At 34.7% G+C, this 18,401-nt stretch overlaps 1 protein-coding gene and 1 long non-coding RNA gene across 5 annotated transcripts in view; one reads left to right on the forward strand and one right to left on the reverse strand.

Moving 5' to 3' along the window:
* The window catches only part of LOC136030009 (uncharacterized), a 29,944-nt gene extending 25,295 nt beyond the window's left edge, over window positions 1-4,649 (reverse strand). Inside the window, exon 1 of the long non-coding RNA XR_010618155.1 lies at window positions 4,424-4,649. This is a non-coding gene — a long non-coding RNA (uncharacterized LOC136030009). The remainder of the gene's footprint in view (window positions 1-4,423) is intronic.
* LOC136030007 (zinc finger protein 664-like) overlaps window positions 1-18,401 on the forward strand; it is a 96,728-nt gene that overhangs the window by 63,912 nt on the left and 14,415 nt on the right. For all 4 annotated transcript variants that reach the window (XM_065708623.1, XM_065708624.1, XM_065708625.1 and 1 more), the window contains 2 exons: window positions 3,175-3,354; window positions 12,740-12,850. In XM_065708623.1, the coding sequence (XP_065564695.1) occupies window positions 3,175-3,354; window positions 12,740-12,850 (291 nt within the window). The remainder of the gene's footprint in view (window positions 1-3,174; window positions 3,355-12,739; window positions 12,851-18,401) is intronic.

Below are 18,401 nucleotides of genomic sequence, written 5' to 3' on the forward strand. Positions count from 1 at the left end.
ATATTTTACTTTATGGGAACAATTTTCCCACATCCAAATTATATTATTTTAGAAATATCGTAAATAAGTGCGGTGATGAAAACTGGAAAGACAATTAGTAAGAGTTGTGCCCAACCACTACAAAGAATCAATAGATGGAATAGAGAAAGTATCACAATTGAGAGGAGATGAAGAAGTTGAAGCGAAAGATACAAACTCACATTTCTCTTCAGTCAACGAAAGGCCAATCCCAAAAAAACATTGGATACCATTTTGGGGAGACCAGTCCTAGTCCGATTAATTAGGAGAAAATCGTCAGCATAAGGAAGATCAATATCTGAAACGTCAGAGAAATATGTAGAGGGTATTTTAGCAGGCTCTCCAGAAATACAAATTTTAACTTTTAACTTTAATAGTAGTAGTTGGAGAAGATTTCAAACTAATGAAAGAATTACAATACCAATACTGCAGAAGCAGAATAACTGAAACGTTAGTACTTGAAAAAAAAAAAAAAAAAAAAAAAAAAAAAAAAAAAAAAAAAACTTGGAATGGATTACACTGTGAAGTGTTTTAAAGATCTAAAGCACAAATATAAATTCCTTTACTCTTAGAATTGTTATTCAGAAGAAGAGATGCCAAAATATGAGGATGCTGACAATCCACCCTAGGCCGAAAACAAAACTGGTTCTCTCCTTCATTAGTCCTATTTGTTAGATCTCATATATTTACGTAATTCAATTACGTAATATTACAAGAAACAGTAATGGGCCGGTGTGAAGAAAATCAGCAGGAGATTTTCCCAGTTTTAATATTGAACTTATAGTGCCACACAGGAAATTCCCATGAACGCTTCTTCACGTTTTTCTTAGCACTGCCAACTGATGTACGCTATGGTACTCTCCGCTGCAAGAAAAACGACTTTTTGGAGCTCCGCAATAGGTCAGTCATCCGTGCGGACTTCAAGAGAAACACAGCTAATATATTGGTACTGAAAAACATTTGGCAATGCACGTTTATTTCGTATTGTGTATTGCCAAATGTTTAGCTGTACCAATATATTGTCTCTCAGTTTGGACCGCCCCATATGCCAGTCTTTGATATGGCGTGCATTGTAGATGTTTACACGGAAACAGGTTGGAATTTTGTTATTATTTTTTAATGATAGAACTACTTAAAATAATCTAACTTAAAATGACTGTCCAAATTTAGGGCCCCATATCCTTTTTGCTTTTCTACCTTCAAATGGCTTTCTTTTAGACAGAAGTTAAAACACTCAGAGACTGTTAACCTAAGTTTCCTCGCGAAAAATCTGTGTATGCCTGGAAAATTTAGAATTTAAAATTTTTTAAAATTTAGAGATGTGCATATACACACCCGATAAAGTAATTGTAAATGAAAAACAACTGTAGGGCAATTTTGTGAAAGATGAACCTTGGGCATACCTTCTATATCAATATATCAAATTTTAGATTCTTAATACCACTACTTACAGCAGAACATGTAATGAGAATTGCGTGTCGCTGTGGAATACGGATAGAAAAAAAGGTGCAATGAGACGAGAATACACAGCATGTACGGAATAGTTAACAACCAAAAAAAAATAGAAGAGTAATGCTTCTGTCAGATAGATGGCGTATAGAATCAATACAAGAATAATCATTTTCAAGCTTTTCAGAATTAATAACTATGTGCCGTGTGCACAAGTTTTAGCTTCTGTCTCGTACGGCTGACTGTCGGGGCTTCTGGGGGTAAAACGTCACAGTGTGCAGGGTTAGCCAAACCTCAGGATAAGGTCACCCAAACGGAGTTCCAAACTTTGGAGTTCAAAGGTTACTAGGGTATTGGGATAGGAAATGCCTCTATTACCCAGGATGATCCTGGTTGCTTGTTTTTGGACTGACTCCAGTTCCTGCATTAGATAGGTGGTTCTTAATACTGACGGGACAGGCGTATTCAAGTAAACTATTTCCTATTCAAGGGACAGGTGTATGTTACGGGCTGACGCTGCGTACTAACTCATAACCAATAACCTTATTAATAAATATTTTATGTTTCAGAGGATCAGAAAGGTCACTGGGTATCTTCGAAATAACTATGGTTGCATGGGTATCAGTAGTTGACACAGGTAGGGGAGTTTTAGATCTTCCGGCTGGAAGTTATCGAGGGCTGAAGACACACCAACGACAGTCTGATGCAGCTGGTTGATTTTGACAAATAGCGAATTAGCAGTTGCCGGAAGGCATGGTATTTCAGTGGGATGCTTAATCACAAAAGTTGGCCCAGAGTTGCCATTCCTATCTCTAGCTATTAGAAGTAAAGTAATGTAACTAAAATCGCTTGAAATAGGATAAGAATCCTTTCTCACTGGGCAGTCCTCATTGGGAGGAGTTCATTTTCCGAAGTTTACCTTTTGCATCCTTCACTTCATTTATGTTAGACCAAAAGTCCCTTACATATCTCTTAATCATATCATTATAAATACCATTCTTAGTTCATAACTTATGTCAAGAACTCACTTGAAATAAATTATGACCTCACCGAAATGAGTGCAGACCGATAATAATATCCATTTTAAGCTAGATTTTACCTCATTGAACTCTTAATTGAAATATTTGCACTTATATCCATTTTGATTGTACTTTTTCTTATAATGAAGTATAAGCATATAGGAACAGAGCACCTGCTTGAGATAAATCTTGTGACTTAAAACTTTTGTTCTTTTTATTGGCTAACAGTTACTTACAGAAGAACCAATCAGCTGGAATTTAACTTTTTTTCTTCTTTTCACCGGTTTAAAATTTTATGCAGAAAAACTAATGAACAAATCAGGCTTCAAAAATGGGGTTATTGGCTTCCTTGTTAGGTTTCATTTAAGGAATGATGTCATTAGCTTATGAAAATAAGACATCAACGTAAACCAATGAAAGTAAAGCACATATTTTTACCACTTAACTATAGGAAAGTAATATTTCTATTTCTCTTTGGCAGAAATTTAGAACCGTAGCAATTAAAAAACGAAGAAGAAGAAAAAGGTAGATGTTTTTACAGGCTCAGCCAAGGGTAAGGTTTCATAGCCATTCCTCTAACTAAATAGGATTTTGGGAATAGTATGTGGGACAAAAAGGAAAGTGCATCTAACAAAACCAGGTTTACGTTTATTATTTTAAATATACTTTATGTCTCATTATTTTGCAGATTTCTCCTTCGTTTAAAATCAAGATTTCCGAGGGCACTGAAAAGCTTCTATCTCTTTTTGAATCGAATCTTGAAAATGGAACAGATTGGACTGATGGATCAGTATACACTGGACTTGCTGGCTACGCATACCTATATTACCTTATGGAAACCAAGCCAAAAATAAGCGGTGCCTTAGAGGTAAAATTACAAAGACTGTAAATACATAAAAGAAAATACCAAATCAGGAAAACAAAAAATTTCTATTGAGATAAATGTTATGGTTTGCTGGGAATAAACTATAGAGATAGTAGACAGATTGAGTGCCAAACCAGATTTCTTTTCATTACTTTTTGAAATATTACTTTTCTAAAATATAGTTTCTTTGTCATTTACGAAGTTTCAGATATTTTTTTTTTACTCTTTCTAATGGACAACAAAAATAGTTCTGTTTCCTTTAGAAGTTTCTGTGAAAATTTACAAAACCTCTTTAAGAGATTCGGGGTGACGTCACGGTACATTTACTGTCTGAACCCCATTAGTGCGAAAAAGCTATCACCAGGTCTCTATGAGATTCACTATGGGCCTACCTTCAAGAACGATTGCGTAAAAAAACAAAAAAAAACAGTTTTTTTTTTGAAATTTACTCAACAGAGGACGGTTCTTTTATTTATTTCTTTTCTAATTACGAATAATTCTAAGAGCATTCAAAAAGTAAGAAATTAATTCCCAGTGATTTCTCGTCGTTAACAAACTTACCTACTAGGCTTAGTAAAAATCAAGCACAGACAGCATTGCCTATGGAAAACAAGTTTTCCATATGGACTAATGGGGTATATATGGACTAGTTTATATGGTCCATACATTAGTCCATACATTAGTATATGGACTAATGGGTCTGATGACTCAAAAAATTCTCAATTAAGAGCAAAATCTGTCCAAATTTTCATTTCAAGGACATAAAAAAATTCTACAGCAATAACTTAACGTCCATAGGACCATTTAAAGTATTTACTGAATGACATGATAATAGTCAGAAGAGCGTAAGGGGCGGCACTTATGCTTTATCCATATGTGTTATAGTTTTTAGACTTGACTTTAACTCTTTTTAGTGAGCTTAAGGACAATAAATTTTAAATTTGTGGACCGAATTTTAAATATTTCAAGCGAAAATCACCTTTTTAAGCTTGTTTTTACTTGGCCTAAATGCCAGAGGTTTGCAGAGTCATCTAGATAGCAAAAAAGCCCAACAAATACAAAATAATAATACCTGGTTTGTATATTTATTTCAGCCTCCTTTAGCCTAGCCAGGTCTCTTCTATCTTTACAAACACATAGCCTAGGCAGGTATGTGGTAGCCTTAAAAGAAAAATTTTAGCTTGAATCCAAATATAGGATTGCATTAATTTTGATTAAATTCTAGTTTAGCTACTTTTGCTATGCTATCTCAAAAAGGGATTAGGTTAGGGAAATAAACTTTCAGCAGTGAATCCAGGGCCTAAAGCATACTCTGAGAAGGTAATGCAAAAATTCTATGTTAGCTTTCGTCTGATTTTTTAAGTTCTAGAAATTTCCCTACTTTGTAGGTCTTTAGGCCTTGGTCTACCTATTGAAATTTTGACAAACCAACAACTTGCCTCAATTTTCAGCAAAATTATAGTTTAGCAACCACTTCTTGCTATCTTAGAAAAGGGTTAGGTTACAAAAATGAAACTTTAAGGGATAGGTTTACAAACTAAAGCATGTACTGGGAAGGTATTTTATTGTAGCCTACCTACCTCTCCTGATTCTCTGTCTAGGGGGCACTGATTTTGACAGCCACTAAAAAAATTTGTTATTTTAGCGAAACCTAGCAAAATAGATCTTCTGGTTGTGTCAAGTTTAAGACTAGGCTACTTTACAGGTCTTATACCTGACAAGAAATTTAGATATAAGTACAGTTTACCTTAATTTTCAGTTGCTAGTTGCTTTGTCTCTGGTATTAGTTCTGAAAATGCATTTTCTGGTAGGCCTATTTGAATAGAATTTTAAGCCACATCAAAGGTTTTTTTTTCAAAATTTGGGAAATGTAGGCTATTTGTGGATCTTTGAAACCTCATAAATTGGGATTGATCAAAGTTTTGAAGCTAAAAACAGTTTTTTTTTTTATTTGACCAAAAGATCTATTTTGCAAGGTTTCACTTTTATAACTAAGACCTTCAAAGATCATCAAAAGTCACTACCCTCTAGAGAAAGAAGGAACAGAAGTGGGTACTTCAAAACACCTTTCTGGGATATAATTAAGCCTATAGATACATTTCTAAAGAGCAACTAGCAAGTGAGAAAAAATTACCATTTAAAGCTGAAACTCCTCCAAAAACTGAGCCTGAAACTCCTCTAAGATGATGTCAGTTCTTGTTGAGTGTCATTTTTGAGAGGTGTCAATAAATTTTTTATTTTTTCCAATAATTTTTAACATTTTTCTTTCCCAGTAACAATAACATTTGGTAAATTTATAACAAACAGTATAACTGGCTTTTGTATAAAGTGAATATACCACTTGATGCCTTTTTTTATGCTCTTTACAGAATAATTGCTTCTGCCAGAAATTCAGATTTAAGCATATTTTTAGTTCTTAAAAACAACAAATTTTCAAAAAATTATGACAGTTCATATGACAGACTTACCAATAAAGTAAATATACCCCTTGATGTCTTTTTTCATGTTCTTTACAAATATAATAATCACTTCAATCACAAATACAAATTTAAGCACTTTTTGAGCTCTTCAAAATGACAAATTTTCAATTAGAGTATGACTTATTGCTCATTTTTTGCAAAATAATGCTACATTTTCTCAGTGCCACCTTTTCCATCAAAAAAAAAAAAATAAAAAAAAAATGCTACATTTTCTGTGTGCTAAATTCTTTTTCTTCAAATTGATTTAAGTTTGTTGAAATAATAGAAAATATGTTGCACTTATGCAATTTGTTTAAAAGCTCCAATCTTATTTAAAAACTTGTAGTTCCATTAGGAAAGATGTCCACAAATTAAAAGACATTGAAAATAGAGCAAAGTTCTGGCTTCATATCTGGATTGCCTGCAGTCACCCAAATGTAGACCATGTTTTTGAAATTAATAAGAAGACCAAAGAAGAATTCAAGTGGTTTCTGCATAGTGTACAGCATAGTGGCTCTGAATTCCCCAAAACTGCTTCTCAATGGAGACAAGTGATCAACTCCTCTAAGCTGGAATCCTCTGCTTCTAGTGATGTTATTCCTGTGGCTTCTTGGATTAAGCCCTATTCTAGTATTTTCACTGTCATTAACTATGCTGTACATTCTTGCTTCTTGCATCCCCTTAGTGATTTAGTTCTCTTGAAGCTGAAGCAGATGCATATAATCCCAGTCTCCTGTGAATAAGTGCTTAAAAGTATTAAACAACTTAAATTGAGATCTGTTGATCATGATGGTATTGCTGTCTCCCACCTTCAAGTGGAGTTATGAGATTTAGTGTTCTACTTGCAGCTGCTTTCCAAATGTGCTTGGCATCCTCTCTGGTGCCTGACTCCTTTCTAAGTTGTGCAGTAACCTTGGTGCTAAAGAATGGAAAGGATCCTCTAAGTTGTGGTTCTTATAGACCCATAACTGTGGCCTGTAATGTTAGCAAAGTTTTTGAGTATGCTTTGTTATCTTTTGTAATAGAAATTATGGATAACAGTCAAAATTAGTTTGTATTCAGGCAGCATATTGGTTGCCAGCATGCCCACTGTGTTTTAACTTCTGTCTTTGTAAAGGCTCAACCCAGTGGTTCTGAGGTCAATTTTTGTGCCCTGGGCCTGTCTAAAGCTTTTGACAGTGTTTCTCATGCTCAAGTTATGTTTTTTCTTTTCAGTTCTGGAGTCAACATTTCTGTCATTTGGGTTCTTCAGTTGGTATAGTAATTCCCATGTTCAGTTAAAGCTTCATTCATATTTTTATGGGAATATTCCAATCCGTTTGGGAGTGTGTCAAGGTGATATTCTTTCACCATTTCTTTTCAGTATTTGTATCCTCAGTGTGCTATCCAAAGTTATGCCTTCTTTGTTGTGATTTGGTAAATGTCTCTTATATTGCATGTGTAAATGATATACTTCTTTTAAGCCATTGTAGGTCTAGCCTCTCAAATTCCTTGTCATCTGTTTCAAAACATTTCCAAAGTGTTGGTCTGTCATTGAATATTGATAATTGTGAGTACATAGTCTTTAATGCCAAGTCTATGCCCATTTGTCTTCTGTGTTCTAACTTCTCTATCTGTTGTGTGTCTGGATTGAGGTGGTTAGGCATTCATATTTGTTCAAATCTATTGACTTTTAGGACCAATATTGTATGGAATGTTAAAGAAAAACTCAAAGTGGGTTATGATTGCCTACATTGCTATATAGTAGCTTTTGTGATCATCTAATACTTTTCCTGTCTAGTATTTCACCTATCCTGAAAAAACGGATCTGGCTGAATTGCATATATTATATTTCTTCTGTTTTATTTACCTCAGTCTTATAGGAACAAGAAAATCATTTGGTATTTTGGGGCCTCTGACATTATTACTTCTCTGTGGAAGTTAGGCTGAGAATTGGAAAAGGATTATGCCTTTTCTCTGGACCCCTTCCACCCTTTAGTTTGTTTATTTATTTGTTAGTTTTCACCTGTTTTAGTTTTATAGGTGTGTTATCTTTTAGAAGTTCTGTTGTTAGTAGAGTTATGGTTGTGTTGCATATGTTTTATGTCTTATATAGTTGTGCTATTTTTCTTTCATTATCTTTTATTTACTACAATTGTCTTGTATTTTAGTTTGTTAAAGATAAATTATTATTATTAATATTAATTTAGTGTGTATATTTTGCTCAAAACAGCCCATAGTAAATGCACTTTTAAAAATATCTGTTGAAAAAAACTAGTTAGTGAGGAAAATTTGTCATTTGTAGCTGATTCAGGAATGATAATTATTATTTTCAATAGTCTTAATAGTAAAGTTTCATTTCAAAACAAGTTAAAAAAAAATTAAAAAAGACTTTGATACCCTTCTAGAATTATGCCAGTTTTGCCTTAGTGTCACTTTTAAGGGATTTTAGACTATTCTAAAAATGAGGTTGGGTTTTAATTTTTGGCCCTTTGTGGGATCAAAATGTAATTTTCCTATAAGCAATTGTTGGATTATAAAAGAGCTTAAACAATTGCATCAAGCAATGTATTCACTTTCATTCTAGCTAAATCATTTTGAAAACTGCAAGTTTGACCAAACCTTGCAGTATGTATTGGTATTGATTAAGTTCAAGGATAAAATTTCTGTGAAAAGTTCTAGTTGAGGGGCTTATTGATGTCACAGAGAGTAACTGAGTTAGGTGAATAAAAGTTTCTGGAATGAATCCCTGGCCTAAAATATACTATCAGAAGGTGTTATCAAAAATTATTCTATTCTTTCAGTATTTGATGATAAAGTTCTAGTTAAGGGGCTTCCTAGTATCTTAAGATAGTCAATAGTCCTTTGGTTAGATTTCAACAAAATTCTAGACAGAAGGCTGTTTGCTTTCTTAGAAATTAGTTTAATTACGTGTAGAAAGTTTCCAGGAATGTTTTAAAAGCCTAAAGAACTACACTGAAAGAAGTTCAATTGAAGCATCAGTAAATATTCAGAACAATATTAGACAAAAAAAGATGTTTGAAATGGTTTAAAACTGGGACATAACAATATTCCATGTTTCTATCCATAACAGTGGAAGGAAACATGCATCTAAGTAATAGAAATATGTTACATATTAATCAACTTACTTACTTAGATCCTTCTACGCCTGGGGGCGCATAGGGCAGTGATGGTTGACCTCTAACTTGACCAATCTTGTACCGAATACCAAAGTTAATTTAAAGTGGTTTGGAGACTTGTTGCCTCTCTCCAGGGATCTACCAAGTTTGCTCTGTTGTCTTCCACTCCTTTGAATGCTGGGTGGGGTCCAACCTAGATTGTGTGGGAGGCATCCTTCACTTCAAGTTCATTTTATTAATATAATACGTATAACAAATAAAATACATTGGGTCACCATGGAGAGACAGAGCTTGTGATCATGATGACCCCAACAATATTTACAACATAAATAATATTAGCTGAAGATCCAATACCCAAGTCCATGGCCCACCACACAAAGCAGAATGACAAAATAATTATCACAATAACAAAACAATCAAACAAACCTGCATGGAGAATGACATCATAAACAATCAAAGACAATGAATTTAAAAAAAAGGTTTGAAAAAAAAATTCCATAGAGAAAAAAAGTTTAATGGTGAAAAGTTTCTAGGAAAAAATTTAAAAGTTGATGTCTTATTATATTTAATGATTTAGTATCATCATATACAATTTGAAATTTTCTCCATGCGCTTGTTACCATGTTCCTTGGTGAAAATCTCAATCACTCCATTATAAATTGAGAAGAAATATGCTGGTCTTTATATTGAGTCTCATAATGATGAAGTTTGTCCTTACTCCCAAGCATATCAATGGACTGAAAATAAACTGGGAGCATTTGATGGTCATACCTAATTTTAAAAAGCACTGAAGAAACAAGAAAGATTACATAGACAGGAAATAGGAAGGATATGCATTAACAAATAAAGTGTTTCTGTTGTCGTCTTACCAGGGTATGATGAAGGTGATGGTAGATACTTATGTAATTCTTAGAGCCTGGTTTTGCACAATTTGTAACAGTTTAAGATGGGTTTTGAATGTTGCCAGATAAAAAATAGGACAAAATGATAAATGAGAATGAGCTAAAGAAAAATATAGCAATCATAATTCTTCATAAGGGAAAAAATGTTGCAACCTATACATGACTCCAACTCCTTGTGCTGCTTTAATTTGTAGACGACCAAGATGACCTTTAAACGAAAGATTATAATTAATCTCCACACCAAGGTACCAGATCAAACTTACTCTTTGGATGCTTAAATTTAGGCCTTCAACACTCACCTTATCAAATTCAATAGGCTCTTTTAAATGCAGCTGTAAACCAAGAATTTTGTTTTAGGCATGTTTAGTGACAATCGATTAGCCTGTAACCACTGAACCAATGCTCTTAAAACTCCCTTAATCTTTTGCTTCAAATCATCTGTGGACTCGCCAGCAAACAGATGCTCCAGCAGGAACATGAAAATTGTCTCTCAAATTTAAAGAAAAATTAAAAAATGGCTTAAACTCTTACTTAAATCATTAGAATCGTGTTTTCTAACATCAAAATTAAAGGAAAGCCTACTCAAAGCAAAATTAAGGAACAACATAATGTTTTCTAAAGTTGAGACAGGTAGCCTATATACATGTCTTTTATGCGATTTTTCAAGCCTTTCAACTCACTTAGGACTCAATTAAGCGTGAATTTGTAAGCTCTTTTTTAAACTTGTAATTCTGTGACACCTATAAGCCACTTTTTTTCAGATACTGGTGATTTTTACAACTGACACCACTATTAGTAGGAATAAAATATTCTGCATTTTATATTTAAATTTCAAACGTCTTCAGGAGAATATTTACAAATAACATTACTGGGAGGCAAGAATTTCAGAAAACTTATGGGCTATAAGGAATAAAAAAATTTTCGCCCTAAAGCAATAGAGCCATCTTAAAATTAATGATGACTATGTTGAAGAATGAAATGATAGTATACCATGCATGGATGATACTAGCAAGGTATGCTGGAAGAGACAAAGCTTTTCTACCAGTCAATGTAAAAAGATGAAAGGATTTTAGGATTGGCTCATATGCCTCCTGAAGTAAGAAGAAAAAGAAGTGATAACTGTTGATTTGACCATGTCTTTCTGGATCTTAGTATACAAAAAATTATTCTTAATCATATCTTCCTTGAACCATCCCAGTTCACTGGGTGGTGGGAGTCAATTACGTGACTCCCACCCCTCTAAGAGTAGGAGCTCTGTGCACCTATTGAACCCTACTTTTTGGGATCTTATAAAATATTTGTTTGTATTTTCAGAGACCACACTGCCTTTCCATAATATATAAATAACAGTTCAATAGGAAAAATCCTTCATTTGACAGTGAAGTACAAAAAAAAAAACTCTAGATATTTTGCTCACATACACAGTGGCTATCTTCAACAGATAAACTGTGTGCTAATAAAACTTTATAGTCACTGTGTAAGTAACCAAAATGTCCAGTGATTTTTTTTTGTGTTTCACTGTTGAATAAAAGAATTTAACCTATTAAACTGTTATTTATAATGTTTTGTTTCTGCCGTTTTTTTTTTTAACCAGGCAAGCTAGTGATTTATTTCTGAAGTTTTAGTTGATAACAGGGCTATTTAAACCTCGAGGCATGGCTAAATAAATATTTTTCAACTTGCTTTACTTTTGGCTGCTATTTCTTGTTTCTATGTTGTTTTGGTAAGATTGCTATCTTATAACTTTAGTTTTGTTTTAATTTTCTATGAGGTAAATAAGTTTGAAATTAGATATTACTTTGCTCAATTTGTAGGTAGACCTAAACTTGACTTTGCCAAGAGTACAAGAAAATCTTTCCCCCTCTTTTGTCATTCAACAAAGTAAGTGGAAAAATAAATAAAAGTAGTCTCATGCAAAGTAATAAGTAAATTATTTACCTTGTCAAACACAGCTTCCAGTCTATTAACTAATATTCTACTAAATAAAGTAAAGATTCTGTCCTGTATCCATAGTCCCAAAAGGCACCCATTAGAGATGTAGGAGTAAGGACCGAACTGCCATACTCTCCAGCCCCCCCCCCTGCAATTTGTGCACTAGCCGAAATTGCCATTGATCAATGTAGAGCTGTGGAGCAAATTTTGAAGGAAGATAATTTAGCAACTCAGGATTCATTTTGTAATAAGTCTACTGCTGACCTTTGAAGTAAGTTTGCTGGACAAGCAGGATGATCAACAATTGAAGAAGATCAACAATCGATCCTAAAACAATGTGTTTTAAAGAATTATATGCCTTCTTCCTGGAACGCCTCTGATCCCTTCTGATAATTTGATATTCGTCTATAGACAGCCGTACATATATTTAGGGTCCATTATCATTGAATAATGCTTTTTCTGTATCCTGAATAACCGGTAGAAGTTTTTTTTTTGCCTTTTTTTCTCATAAATAAGGGTTTCAAAATTCTGAGACCCCTTCAAATGTACAGTTAGCTTTACAAAGTTATTACGCTTTTCATATGTTTGTGGTGAGATATTTGAAACATAATCACACACAATTTCTACTATTGGTGGAATCTAGAACACCCTTGCTTGCACACATTTTAGGTATGAGGACTATTTTCCCAATATTAGTCCAGACAACCTTCTGATAGAAAAGGGACAAAACTTGGGTCTTAGTTTTTTTGTTTGGCCCAATTCTCCTGAAAACCAAAAGGCTGGTGAGAGGATATGCTTCGTAGAAAATTTTGGGATTAAAAAGTAGGTTATTTGACCTTTTTCTTGAAAGGGGAATAATCTCATCTCTTGATCAGGTAAAACTACAGGCTTTGAAGAAAGAATCGAAATGATTATTTGCATGATCCTGTTATATGCCAGTTTATTATATAAAAGATTACCTCGGTCTTAATTTTAGGTCGCAAAAATGAAGATTTCACCTGACAAAAGGTACTTCATTCATCAAATTCCCAAGCTTACCGCCAATCACTCAGCTTATATTGAAGTATCAGAATCTGGAAAATGTCAGGTATGGTGTTGATGATTAACAAGTTTGATTTATGTGTTGTACATGGCCTTACATTTAGTTGATGGCAAATGGATATTTACACCATTAATAAAGTTAGTTATAAGGAATCGAAACTTGTACAAAAAAGAACGTGGGCCTTTGGGAGTCTATTATCTTTTTGACCCTTGAAGAAAATACCTTTTCTAACCTTGGAAACCCCAAAAATGGGATTTTATGTAGCCTTTACATCTGTTTTCATACAAAATAAAACACTTAAGTTTCATCGAAAGTTCAGCAGCAAGAATTTTTCTTTGGTTGCAGAGGGCACAAATTTAAAAACATAGCAGGGGATATATGAAGAACTTTTCTTCTTAGGACTTCCCTTGCTGGTCGGCGCATAAGGCGGCAATGATTCCTCTCCATGATAACCTCTCCAGTGTCTTCGGCCAAAGTTCATCGAGCGATGTTCTTCAGAGTGCTGTGTAGCCCTCTGTCATCCGTGCTGTCGAACTCCTTGAGGAGTCCAACACCAAACATCATGAGGCTGGCGATTGCTGCCTATTCTAACCATGTGTCCCCGATATCGATATCGCCACCGACTGTTTATGACTTTATTAATAACGGGTGGCTGTTTAGTCTTCTCTCTAACGAATGAGTTGGCAATTTTGTCTGTCCAGTTGATTCCAAGAATACTTCAGAGAAAATTATTTTCAAAACTTTGGATTCTTTTCTCTAGCTGATTTGTCAGCGCCCATCGTTCAGAACCATACATTAGTATTGAGAGGACATTACTATTGAAGAGCCTCAATTTCAGCTTCAAAGAGAAAATGGCACTTCTCTAAGTGTTCTTAACATATCAAAGGCGCTTTCTGTGCACGCGAAATAATAATAATAAATAAATTTATTTATGCCATCTATACAGACATGGATGTACACAGAGGAGTATAGGAAATAAATGAAAAGAAAGCTGAAAAATTTAAATTTATACTTCCAACGTAAAGGACGACAATATGTAGCTTATATTACTCATAATAACTCATAAATATATAATAAATGGCTTATGATAGCTCATTAGTGCGTAACACTCATAAAACATAACGTATAAACACTCATAATACATAACGTATAAATAGCTGTTTTATTAAAGCTGTGTCGACAAAACATTTTTCTATTAAACAAGACAATGAAGCGGAAAATTTGTTTGGTTTTCTCTAGATCATGTAAGAAATCGATCGTACTGTTGATCGATTTTGTCAGTAATATCAAATATTTCTAATGTTCGTATAATATACCTGTTTTTGAACCATAGTGGAATTCCAAGAAAGTATTTACAGAACCGGAAAAAGTACACGCGGATACGCTTTTATCACTTTTACTTAAAAATTTCAAAAATAGAACAATGAAAAATACATGAGGCGCAAACATTGAATTATAAATTGTAGCAAGTGTTTGTTTATCAAAACAACCTTTCACCCTGATTAGCATGCCATAAGTTTTCCCGATACAGACGATAACACCAACTCCCGTGTAGCTTTAATTGACGGACCAAAGGCAATCCAATGTAATTAATGGAATCTTTATTAAAAATATTCAGTGATTCCACCCTAATTGAATGATGTGTGGCAATTTAATGCTCGGGGTTTCCATCAGTGCTCACTAGATTACCACGATATCTAGAAATCTCTACCTCTTCAATTTCCCTTGCTTTAACTATCAGCGGTTCAGCTGCTAGTTTATTCACTTATTGCGCATGATTTTCGTCTTGTGCGTGCTTATTGCGCATGATTTTCGTCTTTTGCGTGCTTATTGCCAAACCCATTCGTTCGCCTACTTTGAAAGCTCATTTATGTTGCACCGAAGCTCTTTTCTTAAGTGAGAAAGGCTCGTTATATCATCTGCGAAGTCTACATCAAATAAAGTGCGACTTCAGTCAACTGGATGCCACGTATGAAGTTACACGCCTGCAGGATGAAATCAATGAGTATTATAAAAAGCACTGCGACAAAATGTACCCCTGTCGAACGCCTGAGTTGACTTTGAACCACTCAGACAAGTCCCCATCATCAGTTCCAACAACACTCATTTGTTCATCATATAACTGAAGTCGAAAGCCCTCAAGATATCGATGAAAGCCATTATGATTTCAGTCTGCTATTCATTTGATTCTTCAATAAGTATTCTGAAACTAAAGATCACGTCAGAACATGACCTACTTGGTTGGAAGTCATGCTGTTCAAGTCTGAGCACGGCGTCAAATTTTATCTGGATGCGATTCAATATTACTTTGTAGAGGACTTTGCTTCTTGCAAACTGTAGGGTGATACCTCGCCAATGGTTGCGATCAGCTGTTCCACCCGTCTTAAATAGTTTCACTATAACCCCTTTCTTCCAATCTGTGGGGATATCCTCTGTGTCCCATATCTGTATTAACACTTGGCTTAGCGGCTCAACTAGCACTCCAGCATCGTATTTCAGTAGTTCAGGATGTATACCATCGATGCCAGCTGCTTTTCCAATATTTAGTTTACATAGTGTCTGTTTCATGTAAACTAATTTGCTCTGTACTTATGTTTAATTGGAACATGGGCCGACTATCTGGGGGGTCTGAAGGAGGGGCAAAGTTCAATGTTTAGGGGAAATACTCTTTCCATGTATTATCGATTTCTTCTTCATTCGTTAGCAGTTGGCTCGTTTTACACTCAATCACAGTAGCATGCTTATTGAAACCTCCTGTGATTTCTTTTGTGATGAGATAAACTGCCCTGCTATTACCTTTACTAGCAAAAGCTTCGGCATCGCCAGGTTTTGCCTCGAGGAAGCAACGTCTATCTGCTGTAGCTTACCTTTTTACAGCCTTGTTGGCTTCTTTGTACTTATTCCTCAGATAGGCCTTATATTCAGAGGTGGCACTGAGGTCACAGGAGTATAGTTGAATTTTCACCTCTTTCCTCACCAACATGAGTTTCCAAGAAAAAATTCACTTATCCGATGTTCCCTTTTCTTTTTAGCAAAACCAAGAGTCTTTTCAGCTGCATTTTATGCATTTCCAGGATCTTGGTCTATATTTCACCAACATATGCTGTTTCCTCCTCACGAACAAAGCTAGGAAAGCTATTGGAGAGAGATAGACATTAGATTTTGTCGAATGTTTTTGTCCCTTAGCTAATGCACATATATTGTTCTATGAGTTCTTTTGTGCTTCACAATAATCCTTAGCTTTAGCTTGAAACAGGCCATCACTAGTTAGTGATTAGAGAACCAGCACCATGAAGGGAACACACGTCCTCTAAACATCGTGTCTGTCGCTTCCTGGTCAAGAGGTGCTGAATTTGGCTTCTTGTCACTCCATCAGGGAAAGTTCAAATATACTTTTGGATTTCCCGGCGGAGAAACCACGATCCACCAACAATTAGGCCACGGTCAGCACAAATACCTATCAATCGCAAACCATTATCATTGATGACAAATGTTGTCCCATCACTTCAGGTTCATAGTAGAAACAATCTCTCTAGGAATTGTCGGCTTCATTTGTCGGAGAATATGCAACAATGATTGTCAGCTTTGACCGTGAGCTTGCGAAACGGACTTTCACCATTCTTTCGTTTTTGGGGACGAACTCAAGCATCAGCGTCTTTGCATACTTACTAACCGCAAGGGCATTCTCAAAGTGGGGACATTCCAAAATGCAAGACGGAACGATTGGTTTTTTTTCGTCAAAAATCGTATCCGGGAGAGGTCGGAAATCGTTTTGGATGAGATCATATTGGGTCCGAGGCTTATCGAATTCGCTTCATGAATCATTAATGTTTTACGGGGATAGAGGATTAACCTATCGCCCAAGCCTCCTCCTTTTCTGGCTTGTGAAAGGCCGCTCATGAAAGCCTCGAAAAGCAAGGATCCTCACAGGCGGAGTTTAAATAATACAGGATATTAGTGGAAATGCCTTGAAAACCTTGAGAATTTAGTGGAGGAATCACAGGCCTGAACTCCTTCTCCTTTTTATTTACCAGTATCAGCTAACAATTGTTGAGTGTAGAATGCTAGAAGAACACAGGCAGAAAAAAGAGAAAAATCTACCACCTATAGCCAAGCACAGGTGGGGGGATTTGGGAGATTCCTCTATTAAAGATTGGTGTATATGGCTCTCCCTATGTAAATTGAAACTAATAATGCACTTGTTTGTTCTTTTAATCGCCCATGAACATTTTTCAGTAACACCCCTCTCCCAAAAAAGAAGCATATTTTTACCTATAATAATAATAAAAATAATTTATATTATCCACAAAAACGCTTTGTAAGTATTTAAAATGTGGAGTAAAAACAATTAAATATAAAAATAACATAAAGAAAACAAAAAATAATAACTATAGAAAGTTTTTTACATTAAATAAATATACACACAAAAAAAGAACTGTAGAGAAATAAGAAAAATTCAAAGTTAAATATACACAAGGAATGAAATTCACAAAAAAATACAAGAAACGAAAGATCACTATAGAAAAATTTAACAAGATGATTGCGTGGAGAAAGCCCATCAAGGACTGAGAGCATCCTATGTAGCCTTTACAATTTTGATGTTATAAGAATTATATTTACGTGTCCTGGTTACGTGTCTAAGGAGGAATGAAAAGGAGAAACTTACAGTATCTGAAGTACGACTCCGGATTCTTTTTAAATCAATTTTTCAAAGGATGATTGATCGCGATATGTAGAGTTTTGCCCGCGCTCGTCTATTATATTTTACTTTATGGGAACAATTTTCCCACATCCAAATTGTATTATTTTAGAAATATCGTAAATAAGTGCGGTGATGAAAACTGGAAAGATAATTAGTAAGAGTTGTGCCCAACCACTGCAAAGAATCAATAGATGGAATAGAAAAAGTATCACAATTGAGAGGAGATGAAGAAGTTGACGCGAAAGATACAAACTCACATTTCTCTTCAGTCAACGAAAGGCCAATCCCAAAAAGAAAAAACATTGGATACCATTTTGGGGAGACCAGTCCTAGTCCGATTAATTAGGAGAAAATCGTCAGCATAAGCAAGATAAACATCTGAAACATCAGAGAAATATGTAGAGGGTATTTTAGCAAGCTCTCCAGAAATACAAATTTTAACTTTTAACTTTAATAGTAGTAGTTGGAGAAGATTTCAAACTAATGAAAGAATTACAATACCAATACTGCAGAAGCAGATTAACTGAAACGTTAGCACTTGAAATAATGATAAAAAAAAAAAAAAAAAAAAAACTGGGAATGGATTACACTGTCAAGTGTTTTAAAGATCTAAAGCACAAATATAAATTCCTTTATTCTTAGAATTGTTATCCAGAAGAAGAGATGCTAAAATATGAGGATGCTGACAATCCACCCTAGGCCGAAAACAAAACTAGTTCTCTCCTTCATTAGTCCTATTAGTTAGATCTCATATATTTACGTAATTTAATTATATTACAAGAAACAGTAATGGGCCGGTGTGAAGAAAATCAGCAGGAGATTTTCCCTGTTTAATATTGAACTTATAATGCCACACAGGAAATTCCCATGAACACTAGATTTGCATATACACAC

This window comes from Artemia franciscana, chromosome 8, assembly GCF_032884065.1.
Source record: "Artemia franciscana chromosome 8, ASM3288406v1, whole genome shotgun sequence".
In the NCBI taxonomy this organism is placed as follows: domain Eukaryota; kingdom Metazoa; phylum Arthropoda; class Branchiopoda; order Anostraca; family Artemiidae; genus Artemia; species Artemia franciscana.